At 48.4% G+C, this 15859-nt stretch overlaps 1 protein-coding gene across 4 annotated transcripts in view; it reads right to left on the bottom strand.

Moving 5' to 3' along the window:
* Positions 1 to 15859, bottom strand: part of LARGE1 (LARGE xylosyl- and glucuronyltransferase 1) — a 528281-nt gene that overhangs the window by 283840 nt on the left and 228582 nt on the right. For all 4 annotated transcript variants that reach the window (XM_077914722.1, XM_077914719.1, XM_077914720.1 and 1 more), the window contains one exon: positions 10883 to 11184. In XM_077914722.1, coding sequence (XP_077770848.1) covers positions 10883 to 11184 — 302 coding nt within the window. The remainder of the gene's footprint in view (positions 1 to 10882; positions 11185 to 15859) is intronic.

Raw genomic sequence — 15859 nt, 5'->3', positions numbered from 1 at the left:
CGTCACTCCTGACATTTAGGGCCAGCTGGGATTTGTAGCTCTCTGCTGGTCAGCCTTCAACAGAACCTGAAAGAGAACATTCTCTGTGTTCTTGCACCCTCTGCCCCTACCCCAACACACACAAAAAAAGCTCCACAGAGTGGTTTTCTCAAATATGGATGCAGGGGAAAAATGTCCCAAAAGAAAGCCAGAAGAAACTAAGGGATGGCAGGCAAGGCGTGACCCTGGTAGAAGGAATCAATACTGTGCTCCGCTGTGCTTCCCCCTCAGCAACATCATGAGAAGTAGTGACACAGAAGGCCTGGCACTCTCTTCAGGGCATTCTGTCTGCAGGCACAGCCTACTGTGAGCATCTCCTGTTGGGCAGGCTGCCGGTGGGGCGGGAGGGAGAGGGGACATCCATCTCAACACCAGCCTCTGTGCCGTGAAAAGTCAGGCTCAGCCCGTATTCTGAGGACAGCTGCAGACTTCTGTGCTGGGGGCAAGGGGTGAGGAGGCAGGTGCCTCCCAGGACAGGTAGCTGGGGAGAAGCACATAGCTAGAGACAGAGGCGGAGGTGGCTTTGTGGGGAAAATGCACCAAGAATGAAGAGATCTGGTTTGAGCTGCACTGTCAAAGCTGAGCTGCTGCTATGTGACCATGGAGCAGTCATTTAATGTCCCTCGACCTCCTTGACTTGTCTGTACAATGGAGATAAAAATGGGTACCTCTCTGAGAGGCTGTGCATCAGACAAGCAAGTGGGAGAAGGGGTCTCTAATGACCAGACGCTGTTTATTGAATACCTAAACAACATACGGAAAAGTTGTTCAACACTTCTGTGCTTTAATTCCCTCCCGTCCACAACAGGGACACAACACTACTCACCTTTGAGGGCTTGTTGAGGATAAGGAGTAAGTGGCTCTCAAACTGCGTGCATCATGATCCCTGGAGGGCTTGTTCAGAGTGAGGGGTAGGGAGTTGCGGGGGGGCAAGTAGACTCTTCCCCAGAGTTTCTGATCCTGGAAGTTTGACGTGGGGGCCTGAGGACTGCCTGCATCCAGGTGATGCCGATGCTGCTGGTCCAGGGACCACACTTTGAAAACCACTGCTCTATCTCAGTGTTTTGAAGAATGTTGGGTAAAAACTCAACCAAGATGTGAGCTGTGACCATACTGAGACTATGAGGGGTGTTCAAAGGATCCATTTCCAATACCTCTCCAATAGAGAGGACCTTCCTCTGCACTTGTATAAAAGAACGAGGGACAGATTAGGAGAGCTGGGTAATGGTGACAGCTCTGCCTCTGGCCAGCTGAGTGACCTCGTGCAAGTAACTTAACTGCTCTGATTCTTGGTGAATCCTCTATACAAGGAGGAGCGTAGAATTTCTATATACAGTAGTACACAGGGGTCACTTTCCAAAACCCCCAGTGGACGCCTGAAACTGTGGATAGTACTAAACCCTATATATATATGTATTCTGCTATAAATGCATACCCACGGCAAAGCTTAAGTTATAAGTTAGGCACAGGAAGAGATTAACAACAGTAACTAAAAATAAAACATTTATAGTAATATACTGTAACAGGTTACATGAATGTGGCCTCTAAGTATCTTAATGTACCATGTACTGCAGTCACCCTTCTTGTGATGATGGGTGATGACGGAACACCTAGGTGTGGAGATGGAGTTAGGGGAATGATGTGGGCTCTCTGACACATTGTCAGGTTACTAATGACCTGATGGATCATCAGGAGGAGGATCACCTGCTTCCAGACCACAGCTGACTACAGGTAACTGTGGACATCAGAACCATGGATAAGGTGGGATTACTGTACAGAGTCCTCCTTATATCCAGAGTTTTCCAAAATTCAAGATGAAGAGTGAGATATGGTAGTTAAGTGTCTTGTCCAAGGCCCCATGGCTCAGCCAATGGGTGGCAAATCAAGGGGTTGAACTCACAGCCCTGCTGTTAAACCCATACTATACTGTCTCAATAAAACACACATGTAACTACTAAAATGAAAGAAATATACTGCTGATGAGCCACCTAAAATCATCTTACAAACCTCCAGGGCATCTCTACTTCTTTTGTAAAGCCAGTGGTTGAGTTCTGTTTCCTCTAAATATTAAACCACAGACCCAAAAGACAGAATTGTCTAAACCCTATAGAAGACAAAAGTGGACACCTCCTATTGTTTGTCAACTATACTTCAATTAAAAAAATAAAAACAGGGGCACACCGGGGTGGTTCAGTGGCTTAAGTGTCTGACTGCTGGTTTTAGCTCAGGTCATGATCTCAGGTTTGTGAGATAGAGCCACCTCCAATAAACCCCTCAGTATCCTCAGGCACCAGCCCCAAGGACACGTCTTTGCAGACTGCCTGCACATGCAACATCATAGCACACTAAACCAGAGGTGATTTGGGACAGGGAATCAAAGGTGGTGGTGAGAAGGGTCCACATGATGTATTCTTTCAAAGTCCTTGGGATGATCTGTTTGCAGTCAACTTCTCTAGCAGAGGAAGCAGGATAGTATATGGATTAAGACAACGTGTGATGAGGATGTGGAGAAATAGGACCTTTGTGTGCTATTACCACAAGCGCAAAATGGTGCACCTGCTGTGGAAAAGAATATGGTGGTCCCTAGAACAATTAAAAATAGAATTACCATATGATCTAGCCATCCTATTTCTAGGTATATATCCAAAAAAATTGAAAGTAGGATCTCCAAGAGATTTTTGCACACCCATGCTCACAGCAGCATTATTCACAGCAGCCAAGAGGTGGAAGCAATCCAAGTTTCCACTGTCAGATGAGTGGATAAACAAAACATGTATATACAGACAATGAAGTAGTATTCAGCCTTAAAAAGGAAGGAAATCCTGTCTTGTGCTGCAATGTGAACTTTGAGGACATCATGCTAAGTGAAATAAGCTAGTCACAGAAAGACAAGTACCATTTGATCCCACTTATATAAAGGATCTGAAGCACACAAATTTACAGGAAGTAGAATGGTGGTTACCAGGGCCTGAGGTGAGGAGAGAGAAAAATGAAGGAATTTTTGCTGTTTAACAGGTATATTTTGCAAGATAAGAAAGTTTTAGGGATCTGTTGCAAAACAATGTGAACATACTTATCACTACTGAAATGTACAGTTCATTTTTAAGAGTAAATGTCATGTTGTAAGGCCTACTGTACCACAATTAAAAACAAAAGAGATTTGTAAATGTAGACACGCACTTTTTAGCTATGTGGCCTTACTAAGCTCAAGCTTCCCTAGTTATAAATTTATAACGATTCAGAGTCCAGGAGCTAACACATGCACAAGTGCAGTGTCTGATATTTGCACAAAAAGTGAAAGCAGACGTGATCAACACCCTCCTCGCCTCCTTCTTTCATAGTGTCTGTGCTGTGATCAAGCTGGATGACTCACTAGGTTTCCTTGTTTCCATAATGAGCCCTCAGAGTTCAGGATGCCCTGGTGCTTCACCTCACATATCAAACTCCTCCCCCCCATCTTACAAGACATACCAGCACCTGCTGGGATCTCAGTTTCTTCATCTGTAAAAAAGGGATAAAAATTTGTCAAGGACTGCTAGACACATTAATGACACATTAATGATGATTCATGTAAAGGACTTAGAATCTGGCATTGTGTACACACAGAAGATAGGCATCAGCAATCAGTAGTATCAATTACTATTAATATAAAAGTTTTACAGTATGCTGGACTCTATGTTCTTGAGCCTTAAATACTCCTGAAAGTCAGGCATCAGTTTCATTCCTCCTGCCCTCACCCTGCCTCTCCTTCACGTAAGGATTGGGATTGTCTTTCCCCCACAGCTGAAAGGAGGGCTTTTGGAGCTGCCCGATTCCCTCTGTTTTTGTCAAATGTTGGAACTACCTTCATCCTCCTCCATACAAGAGGGCAGAAGACACAGGAGGGAGGAGATGAGCCACTGGAATCAACCATCATTTGGGCCATGGTAGCAACTGTGCAAAATTAGGACAGACCTTTTATTTTGCTCCATTTTACCTTCATTATCTTTGAAATGAGAAGGTTGCATCTTTATTTGTTGTTGTTAATGGCACATTTTAAGAAATAAAACATAATAAGAGAGCATGACAGAGAAAGCAGATGAGGGCAGGACTCCTTTGGAGTAAGTATGGACAGGAGGCTGCAAGAGACAGGGCAGGGCCCCTTGCCATGGGCATGGTATGGTAGCCACCTCCAAGACTGTTCCCAAAGATCCCTGCCAGCTTATGTAGCCATGATATAGCCTCTCCTATGCTGTATTAGGGTCAGTCTATATGGCCAATAGAGCTTGGCAGAACTAGTAGGATATGATATCAAAGGCAGGTCACAATAAAATTATGGCCTCTGCCTTGTTCTGGATCCCCTCCTCAGGGACAGTGTGAGAACATGCAAATAATTCTAAGGAACTGAGGTCCCAGCCCACTAGTGTGCCATCTCTGAAGCAGATCTGCCAGGCCCCAACAAGCCTACCAATAATTGCAACCCTAGCAGACAACTTCACTGCAACCACATGAGAACCCTCCAGATATAATGGACTACTTAGCTGCTTCCAGAGTCCTGATTCTCACAAACTGTATGACATAATAAAGGTTCATTATCTGAAGCCATTGGGTTTTGGGGATAACTGGGTATGAAGCAATAACTAACTACCAGACTCCAGTAGGGGAGGCAACCTAAGTAATCACTTTAGGAGCTAGGGTTCCTGAAAATCCCTGCATAAGAAAATCCTACTAGGATCCTTCCAGATATCATGTTCCCTAACTCCAGGGCCTGACACTTAGGGAAGATACTTTAGCAGATTTAGATCCTTGGGGTAGCCCAGAAGACAACCTGTGAGGCTAATAAAATGTGAACCCAGATGAAACAAGAGTATCTTCCAACAACAATGTAAATATGGGAGGCCCCAAACCCCTCCACTGAGGAGTTAGTTTGTAAAACCCTCAAAAATGAAGTAAAAGCAATAGATCAAAATACTGTGGTTTTAGGGGTCCAGAAAATGAACATACAAAGTGTCAAGTCTTCTAAATGTAATGCCTAAAGCAAAATAGTACACCTGTTAGCTAGCTCAGTACACTGAGCTAACAAATACAGTCACAGTCACAATCTGGAAGGCAATTTTCAACCTAACTTCTTTTAAAAGAACAGGTACATCCTTGCCTCAACCTACTGAGTAATGACTACCCCCGTGGGGCTGCTGTAGCCCCCAAGGGGAAAGGTGACCCCCCCTCCCTCACGCCCAGTTACCCACAGCCTGTAAGGTGAGGCATCTGCCAGGCACAGACGAGAGCTGGGGCTCCAAGCTCACGGAAGCATGGATCCCAGGTGCTCTGACTCACAGAGTGATAAGGCAGGGGCTCCGGGCACAGGCTCCGGAAGCAAACTGCTTAGGTTTAAATTCGAGCTCCCCCTCCACCCGGTAGCATGACTTGGAAATAATTGTCGAAACTTTCTTAGCAGTTTTCTAATGTGTAAAATGAAGAAAGTATGCTGTGTGGTTTGAATGAGATATTTTATGTAAATTATTTTATGTAAATTTTAGCATAGTGTCTGATCCACTTTAAAGGCTGAGTAAATGTTAACTTTTATTACTATGACATTACTACCAAGAAATGAAGCTCAAAGCGTGGAGTAGGAGAGACATACTTCCATAATGGTGGTCTCACATCAGAGAGAACCATTCACCTGACCCCTCACTGTAACAGTGTCAACTGCTGTTGAATCAAAGTACATCCACCAATTCCTGACATCCCCTCCCACTGAGAGATGGCGTGTGTGCTTCTCCCTGGGAAACTGGGTGAGCCTTTGAGCCTCTGTCCATGAAAAGGTTACACTATCAGCAGAAGTGACACGATGGGACTCTGAGGCCAGGTCCGGAAAAGTGTTTCTGTTCTGCCTTGGTCACTGGAATACTTGTGCTTAGTCTTCAGCTGCCATGGAAGCAACCAACTGCCCTGGGGCTGCCATGCTGGAGGGAAGCCCAAACCAGCTGTACAGATAGACGCTGAGAGGCCCAAGTCTATAGACGCGGAAGAGGGAGGCGGGGCCGGTGCCCACTGCTCCAGCCTTCACTGTTCAGCTCCAGCCACAAACTACTGACAAGTGTGTGAGGAACACCAATCCAGTACAGCTCTATAGCCCTTCCCAAATCCTTGTCCCAAAGAAACCATGAGAGCTAATAAAACAACTGGTATTGTTTGAAGCCATGACATTTTAAGTGTCCGTCAGGCAGAATCAGGGAACAAGAACACCCAGCGCAAGGGTATGTGATGCTCGTACAGAGTTAGTTTCCCACCTGCTAACCCGTTTCATCCTCACAACTGCAGGGGGAAGAACATATCATAAATTCTCATTTTGTAACAGGATGACACAGACTCTAAGAGAGTCACTCAATTACCCCAGGTCATATGACTAATGACCAACAAAGCAAGATTCGTGGTCAGGAATTTGGACTCTGGATCCTGTGACACTTCCGCTGTACCAGAGCTGACTCTCGGAATAGACCTGAACCAGAAAGTCAAGAAAAATACACATATCCAGACACAGGCGGGCCCATGGGGGAATCAAAGAGGATTTTTCTGCTGCAAGTTCTGGGGCACAGAGGAATCAGTCATCACTGAAACAGCACTGCCCTGACAACAGAGAAAGGCAAGAATAAAACGGACAGCTCTTTGAAGGCCATGTAATTAGGAACGATAAGAGGGCACAAGGACTGGTGAGGGCCCATTGTTTCCATCACCAGATATCTCGACTGACAGCCTGGGCATCATTACAGAAGACTTTTCAAGAAATACTTGTCATACCCCGGAGAAGTTTCAGTGCAACAAGGAATGATGACAATGTCCTTAGTTACGAGGCGCTGTGCTCTGACAGGGTGTCCGGACTGGCTTCAGCACTTGTAATCGCTAAGTGTCGCCATGAAGGGAGGCTTCCATTTTGACTCCATTGACATTTCTTGTTTGCCTCTATGGCTTCTTTGCTAAAATCTTTTAAGACACCAAACGATGGAGACAGAGAAAGTATCTATACCATAATAATGACTATAAAGTCAGCATCTCAAGGTCAATGTGCTCCCAGAGGAGACCACCTTGAAAGAAGCTGCCAGCAGATCAACTTTCAAATTCATCTGTGCAAGCTCTGAACAGGACCCAGGTTTCAGCACAGACAATTCTACCAAAAATAACTTGCAGGGTCTAAGAAGTAACATTATCAAGACAGGCAAAGAGAAGAAAAACAAAAGATTAAAGCTTTTAATTCTCAGGTGCAAATGACTGAAAAGAGATGATAAGAATCAACAATTGCCAGGTATGAATTCCATTTTTTAAAAAATATTTTTATTTATTTATTCATGGGAGACACACAGAGAGAGAGGCAAAGACACAGGCAGAGGGAGAAGCAGGCTCCCTATGGGGAGCCCGATGTGGGACTTGATCCCAGCACCCTGGGATCATGACCTGAGCCAAAGGTAGGTCTCAGACACTGAGCTGCCTAGGTGTCCCCTAGGTCTGAATTCCTATATTGCTACTTCATCCCTGTGCTTCATCAGATCATGAGAATGAAGAGAACCCCATTTTTTGTTGTGGCTTCAAGCAGTGGCTTCTAAACAGTCCCTACTATTTCTAAATCACTTGTACCAATTTTTTTTAATGCTCATATCTTGCAGGCACCCAGAGAATCTTGATGAGCAGGTCTAAGGTGGGTGCCACAAATGTGCATTTTTGATATTTTATTCTAATTCACCACCAAGTCTGCGCACAATCCATGTGATAAAGAACATTCACTGTGACTATAACATCTGTTCTCTCTAGCACCAGAACTCCAAAATGTTAGCAGAGAACGTGGCTTTCTTGAATGAAATCTACCCTTTCCAGGCTCCCTTGCAGCTAGATGGCAGCTGCAGCAAATTTCTTCCACCAGCGTGCTCCTAGAGGAACGGATGGTGGACGTCAACTGCATGTTATTTAAGGAGGGTGGCATACTCCGTCTTAGCCCCACTGCTTTCCTGCCAGCTGGAATGTGGAGATATGACCAAAGCTCCAGCAGCCATCATGGACACTGAGAGGACCTTGGGAATGCCAGTCAAGCAAGCTGAGTGAAACATCAAGGAAGCCCGCATCCCCAAAATGGACATTCCTACTTGAAAGGCTTCCAGACTTCTTGAGCATAAAGAAAAATTAGATGTCAAGCCATTGTTAGTTGGGATTAGATACTTCACAGTAAAATCTAATGCCAGTAACAAGTATTTTTAGAGTTTGCCTCCAGCTGTAGTATCTACTGTCACCACTGACATAATACAAACAAGGCAGGAACTTGATTTTTATTGGTAACTTACAAACGAGGAAACTGAGACACAGAAAAATGATGTAACTTGCTCAGTGCCACACAGCTCTTACGCTGGGAATGAGGCCAGGACTGAGATTCCCGTCTCCCAGCTTCAGTAGCTGTTTTGTCTACACTCTTCTGCAGAGCGCTCTGGGCAGAAGCCCTCTTCAGAAATAGGAGGCGTCTCTCAGAAAACAGAACGGGGAAGGGAAGCTGCTGGCCAGACAGCCCATGGTAGGAAAAGAAAGCCCCAATTTCTCCCTCTGCCCCACTTGGGTCCCCCACCCTCCCCCTTTTGTTTCCTTTCTCATTTCCATTTTCCATCTCCTTGATTCTGAGTCCGTCTGAGTCATGGTAATGTACATATGCCTCCTCCCTCTGAGCTGTCCCACCTAGGTGGAGGGTTCCATCACCCACTCTGAGCAGACATCAGGGTCACAACCTGTGAGCAAAGAATCTGCAAGAAAGCAAGCAAGCCGCCTTTCAGGCAAGAAGAGAAGCTCCCAAATTAGGGTCCTCCCAGACCAGCCTGAAGCAGGGGGATCTGTTAACACGGCTGAGTCCTCATTTTCAAAGATCTAAAAAGGGAGAGAGATTGAGTACCATAGGCAACTGTCGATGGTTGTGGAAGAATGAACGGATGGGACATGGCATGTGGGCAGGGCTGAACAAATGTGTGGCATTTAACACCTCCTGACATTTGAATTTCTCTATTTCTTGATCTCTTCCTCTATGTCCCATCTCAACATGAGAACAAGAAGGGAAGTTTGGGCTGTTTTTTGTTCACTGATGTTTCCCAGCACAGAGAATAGTGTGAGACACCTAACAGAGGCTGAGTGACTATCTGCTGAATGAAGGATGAATGATAATTATGAATGATAATCCGAGTTTCCCGGCTCGGGTTCTCTAGGCTTCCTGACTGACCACCTCCCCATGTCCTGCATTCTTTCTTGCTAGGACAAGGCTTTGCTTCACACTTTTCATACTCATGTGTACATTCCTCACCGGACAGCCTCCATCCACCACTGTCCACCTCTCCACACCTCAACCAGGCTTCAGAAACTGCGAGAAATCCTACTAAAGCCTGGGGTTCTCCTCATTCACCACTGACCTTCCCCAGAATAGAGTCTATGTTGCTTAGTAAGCCCCACATTCCCTTGTCACAGACTGTATAGTATCAGCAACAATAACTACTCTCACATGAACAACATATTACAGTTTGCCAGGAGTGTTCAGGGGGGTGTGAAGTCTCATTCTGATGATGCGGCCCAGAAATGGAATAAAGCAGCAGTAGGTAATGTATCTAACTAAAAATAATAAAAATTAACCATAATTGATGGGGCACCTGGGTGGTAGTCAGTTGGGCATCCAACTCTTGATTTAGGTTTGGGTCACGATCTCAGGGTTATGGGATTGAGCCATGCATCAGGCTCTGTGCTGACTATGGGGCCTGCTTGGGATTCTCTTTCTCCCTCTGCCCACCTCCTCACCCCCACTGCTCGCACACACTCTCTCTCAAAAAAACAAAACCCATAATTAAAAACATACTATGTACCAGGCACTGCTTGTGGCTTTACATGACCCATCCCATTTACTTCTCATAAATCCCGTGTGAAGAATTTTTTTCCTCAAATTTATTCATGAGATACTTGCTCAAGCAGCCACAGCAGAAACCACCAGAGCTGGGATATGAACTTAGGCACGTCTGGATCACAAGAGGCCTTGATTTTGACAGGGGTGCTCTAATTTCTGTCCTTGGGAACTGGAAGCAGCAGGAAACGAGTGTGTGTGCATGTGTGTGTGTTCAGTGCAGACATAAGCACAGATGCACAAATGAGCCAAATGAGTGGGATGAGGACAGTACGGAGAAGAGGTGGTAAGTTTTCCAAATGTCCAAAGAGTCACTAACAGGGAAAGTGGCGAGGCGGGGGTGGGGGGGAGACAAGCTATTAGGCTGTAAAGTTAAATCACTGCCTTGGAAGAGCAACAAATGTCTGGTTCTGAACTTCAAAAGCTGATTATAAAGTGAGAAGGAGGCCAAGGGAACTGCCCGACAGGGCCACGAGTCCAGGCGCAACCCTCACTGTATTCTAAGTTAGAGGCATCCCCAGGACGGATGACAACTAGGGTCAGGAACCCTGATTGGGTCAAAACGAACCGCCAAGAAGCAAGCAAGCGTCTCCACCCCTCGGCTCCTCCTAGCATCTCCGAGGCGTGGGCCCCTATTGGGCCCATTTTTCAGATGGCAAAGACTCTGGCTCAGAGCGGCTCAGCGAGGGGCCAGGCCACACGGCAAGGTCAGTGTCCGTGAGAGACGCACCTTCGGCCCGAGGCATTAACGCCAGCGCTGCCCGGGCACGAGCCCGGAGGGAGGGGGGGGCAGGAGCCGGGGGGGTTGGGGGCAGGAGCCTGGGGCAGGAGCCGGAGGGTGGGGGCAGGAGCCGGAGGGTGGGGGGCAGGAGCCCGGGGCAGGAGCCGGAGGGTGGGGGCAGGAGCCCGGGGGCCCTCGGGGTGGCGCGGGGTGCGGGGGGCGCAGGCGCTCTTTACCTCGCACTTCTCCACGACCGGCTGCTGCCCGCACTCGGAGCTGTTGCCCGCCACGATGCCGGCGCGGAGGCTCTCGCTGTCGCCCGTGCCCTCCTCCATGGAGTAGGTCCTGGAGTGGTTGCCGCGCCGGGGCCCGGGCGCACGGCCCTGCGCCAGGCTGAGCTGCCTGCGGAGCGCGCGGTTCTCCTCCTCCACCTCCCGCACGCGCACCTCCAGGCTCTCGCGCTCCCGCGGGCCGGCGGCCGCGTACCGGGGGCTGTGCGGCTGCGACTCCAGCGGAGACAGGGACACCGGCTTCCCATCTGGGGGAGAAACACCAGGTTAGCCGGGGCGACGCGGCCGAGCCCACACCCGCGCCCGCGCGTCCGTCACCACCCGGGGCCTCGCTGTCCCCAGCCAGGGAGAGCGCCGGGGAGTCGTGGGGAATAAATGCATCTGGGCGGACCCGGGGACAGAGCCCACAGCAGGACCCGGGGACAGAGCCCACAGCAGGACCCGGGGACAGAGCCCACAGCAGGACCCGGGGGCAGAGCCCACAGCAGGACCCGGGGGCAGAGCCCACAGCAGGACCCGGGGACAGAGCCCACAGCAGGACCCGGGGACAGAGCCCACAGCAGGACCCGGGGACAGAGCCCACAGCAGGACCCGGGGGCAGAGCCCACAGCAGGACCGGGGGACAGAGCCCACAGCAGGACCCGGGGACAGAGCCCACAGCAGGACCCGGGGACAGAGCCCACAGCAGGACCGGGGGACAGAGCCCACAGCAGGACCCGGGGACAGAGCCCACAGCAGGACCCGGGGACAGAGCCCACAGCAGGACCCGGGGGCAGAGCCCACAGCAGGACCGGGGGACAGAGCCCACAGCAGGACCCGGGGACAGAGCCCACAGCAGGACCCGGGGACAGAGCCCACAGCAGGACCGGGGGACAGAGCCCACAGCAGGACCCGGGGACAGAGCCCACAGCAGGACCCGGGGACAGAGCCCACAGCAGGACCCGGGGGCAGAGCCCACAGCAGGACCGGGGGACAGAGCCCACAGCAGGACCCGGGGACAGAGCCCACAGCAGGACCCGGGGACAGAGCCCACAGCAGGACCGGGGGACAGAGCCCACAGCAGGACCCGGGGACAGAGCCCACAGCAGGACCCGGGGGCAGAGCCCACAGCAGGACCCGGGGACAGAGCCCACAGCAGGACCCAGGGACAGAGCCCACAGCAGGACCGGGGGACAGAGCCCACAGCAGGACCCAGGGACAGAGCCCACAGCAGGACCCGGGGGCAGAGCCCACAGCAGGACCCGGGGGCAGAGCCCACAGCAGGACCCGGGGACAGAGCCCACAGCAGGACCAACTACCACGATTAAAACGAAGGGGCCGTCTAAAGAAGACAATCATGATTTTTTTCCCCTAATTAAATACCCTGCCTTCCTACTTGGCACATTTCCAGGCAGACATTCTTGTTCTCTATAAAATTCGAATATGAAGGAGTAGCAGCAGGTGGAGGGGAAGGAGGAAACGGAGAAAGTGGAAGAGTGCAAAAAGGAGTAAAAGGAACAAATATTAATAACGGCCACATTTGTTTAGTTCTTCCTATGTGAACACCTATTCATCCTTCAAAACCCCGTTTCAGAAGCCTCCTTCCGTGTGTAGGCAAAATCTTCTTCAGGGTATTCGTACATTTTTTTGGTACATATCACTATGAAAAACACGTAGCTGTCATACTGTACTTGGTAATTGTTTTAGCAAATGTTTCCTGGAAAGGCTGGCAGCTCAATGAGAACAACAGATCATACTTATCTTTGTGGTAATATACCATCTGATGAACGCTGTGAGGCAGATACATGTGTCCAAGCCAAGAGTAAAATAATCAAGTGCCTCAAAGTCACACAACCAGGACACAGTGGTGTCAGAATTCGTACCCAGGTCGCCCTTAGGCCTGAGCCTGTACATGCCCCACTTAAAGTTTCATTACAGGCCCTATAGAGAGCTATGGTTTTTTTAAAAAAAATTTATTACTGTAAAATCTCCATTTCCTAAAGATACTTAGCATACCACACCTTGTATGCAGGTGCATCCGGGACATGATAAACCCAAAGCTGTCACTCCTCTCTGTTCTTATGCTGCCCAAATCCCAGGATCCAGCTACAACACGGCTGCCTGAGAGATTACCAAGCAAAAATGACATCTCTAGAAAATCATCCTCTCTTAGCTGCCTGCCAAAAAAAAAAAAAAAAAAAAGAAAGAAAAGAAAAAAAAAAAAAACCCACACCAAAAAAAAAAAACCACCTTCCTCTTTTTCCATACTTTGAGTTTTTCTTCTTCCTGCTCAGACCCCACTGAGCTTCCAAACTGTCCCAGAGAAGATCAAAGAAAGGGATGAATTATACCCCGCGGGTTTCACCTGTGCCGCTGCACTACCTCGGCCTCTGCCCAGGGCTTTCTGATGTGACTGTGGGCCTTCATAAACATGACTCATTTTTCTCCCTCTTAATTACCTCGGGGTTAATGCCTGAGCTCCTGGCCCTCTCCTATTACTGGCGTATGGGACTCGCTGAATTCCACTGCTCAGGACCACAGATCAAAGGCCGAGGCTGAGTGTGTGGGTACATAAAATCACAGGTTGATTAGGGTTGTATTGTCACCGAGCTGGCCAATTACAAGCTGTGACCCAGGCTTTTGAAACCTGTTTGCCTGTTTGGTGAAACCAAATCAGTTCCACAGAGAATGAAAACGAATAGGCCACTAACAGCAATTGTGTTTGCTCAACTGACATCGACCCTTCGAGCAGGGGTGGGAAAAGATGAGCATCTAGTTTCTGGCAGCAGGCAGAGTTATGCTTTGTGTGGGGCCTGCTATGGATCTGTGCAGTGCTGGGTAGTTCATGCTGATAACGTCTGAGGTTATCGCAGTAAGAGAAGGTGGCAACCAGTGTCCCCATTACAGATGAGGAAACAGACGCTCAACATTTAAGCTTTCCCATTGTGGTGCACTGCGACTGAAGTGAAGATATCCGTGACTGTGTGGGGCCATGCCCCTGCTTTTATGCTCTGAGTCAGAGGTACAGGTGCTCTGGGGCCTGAGGGGTCTTCTTTCTCATGAAAGAACCCTGGGACATTTGGGAAGGAACCCAGTAAACTCTGGAAGTACACCAGGGTCCCAGAAACTCTGGAAAATTCACAACAAAGAAGAACTAGAAATTTGTTCTTTGGAGGTATCACTTAAATGCTCTGAGCGTTGGTTTTCCAATCTCTGAAATGGGAGCAGAAATGTTAACCTCACAAACATGATGGGAGTCTTAAGTAAGATACAGAGAAATACAAGGCTCTGAGCACTTTGCCCCTCATTGGGCAATAGTTCCAATAGCTGCCAATGAAAGTAAGTGGTATAATGAGTAAGATGAGTTGATGGCAAAAATTAGGGTGTTTTAAAGGCTATAAACTTTCTGAACACAGGGCTGTTCTCTAGTATATGGGAAAAAAAGGGCCGACAAACCTTGGCTTATTTTGATCTGTGGCATCTCTGAATCTTTCTCCCTTCAGCCTTAGGCAGGTCAAAGTTCATCCAGAGGCCAAGTGGAAGGATAGGCAGGCTTCCCATGGGGACCTCATCACCTCCTCTGGCTCCTCCCCTGAAAGCTCCACATTTACACATCTATAATCCTTTGCTTATGTGCTTATTTAAAGGCATAATTATGTACCCCCCCCCCAAGCAATTACAATGCCAGGAGTAGCAAGAGTCTATATCAAGTCTACCTTTTTTAAGGCCCCAAATGGTTTTAACCAAACTTAGCTCTTAAAGGATGGTAGGCATTTTCTGCCCTTTAAAGCTCTATAGATTTGTCACTAAAGACGACACACAAAATAATAAATGCCAAGCCCCAATGTCAGAAAAGGCAACACATATGCTGTGCCCTGCACCTGGCACATAGAAAGTACTTGATCAACAGCAGAATTGGCATTTCTGGTTTGTTCTAAAGGTAGGCTATCCTGAGCAGGCCCATTCCTCTTCCTTGGCCAGGTTCTGCTTCTGGAACGTACTGGAGATGTGTTTCAGGGCCCTCTCAGCACTGACTTTCCCTGGCTTCGTATGCACACGGACCTGGTGTCTCTGGCCCAGCTGACAGGTACAACCGAAAGCTGCTTGGTACAAAAGGGACCTATTGCTCTGCCATGCTCATGGCTCAGTTCATTCATCCTGACTCTTGCTTTGGTTCCTGGACTACTCATCTCTCTGGCTCCTGATCTCTTTGTTCTGGCTTGTCCTGGTCCTTTGAGTGGAGAGGACGGTTAGGACAGCAAAAGGCCACCTTTTTAGAGGTGGTCTGCACACCCCAATGACCTCTTTCTGTTGCTGGTCCCTCCCAGGAGTGCTCCCCCTAGCTTTGTGTACACATAGTCATTACAAAGCCTGTCACATGGGGACTTAGGGCCTATGTAAACCGTTGTGCCCATACCAGCACTTCCCAAACCATCAGTGGAGGAAAACCAACTTTTTCTTCCCCATTAATCCTGGATAAAAATCTGGCCCTGGGACACCTGGGTGGCTAAGTGGTTGAGTGTGTCTGCCTTTGGCCCAGGACATGATCCTGGGGTCCTGGGATCAAGTCCTGCAACAGGCTTCCTGGATGGAGCCTGCTTCTCCCTCTGCCTGTGTCTCTGCCTCTGTGTCTTTCATGAATGGATAAATGAAATCTTAAAAAAAAAAAAAAAAAAATCTGGCCCTAACACACATACTTAGTACATAGCTTGCTCCTCATGCTATTCATCACCTGCATTTAACAAATTGGCCTATACCCGTTCATCAAGTCCACTGATCACATGCTTGGGCTGCCACAAAGTCCAATTCCCCTGGCAGTTTTTAAATGTCAATTTTGATCATTCGTACTTGGCTTGCTACAGAACAATTTGGGGACTGTGATGGTTCATTTTAAGTGTCAAATTGACTGAGCCACGGGGTGCCTAGATATTTGGTCAAATGTCG

The sequence above is a fragment of the Canis aureus genome, chromosome 11 (genome assembly GCF_053574225.1).
Source record: "Canis aureus isolate CA01 chromosome 11, VMU_Caureus_v.1.0, whole genome shotgun sequence".
Taxonomy (NCBI): Eukaryota; Metazoa; Chordata; class Mammalia; order Carnivora; family Canidae; genus Canis; species Canis aureus.
This window is presented reverse-complemented; position numbering and strand designations above follow the sequence as displayed.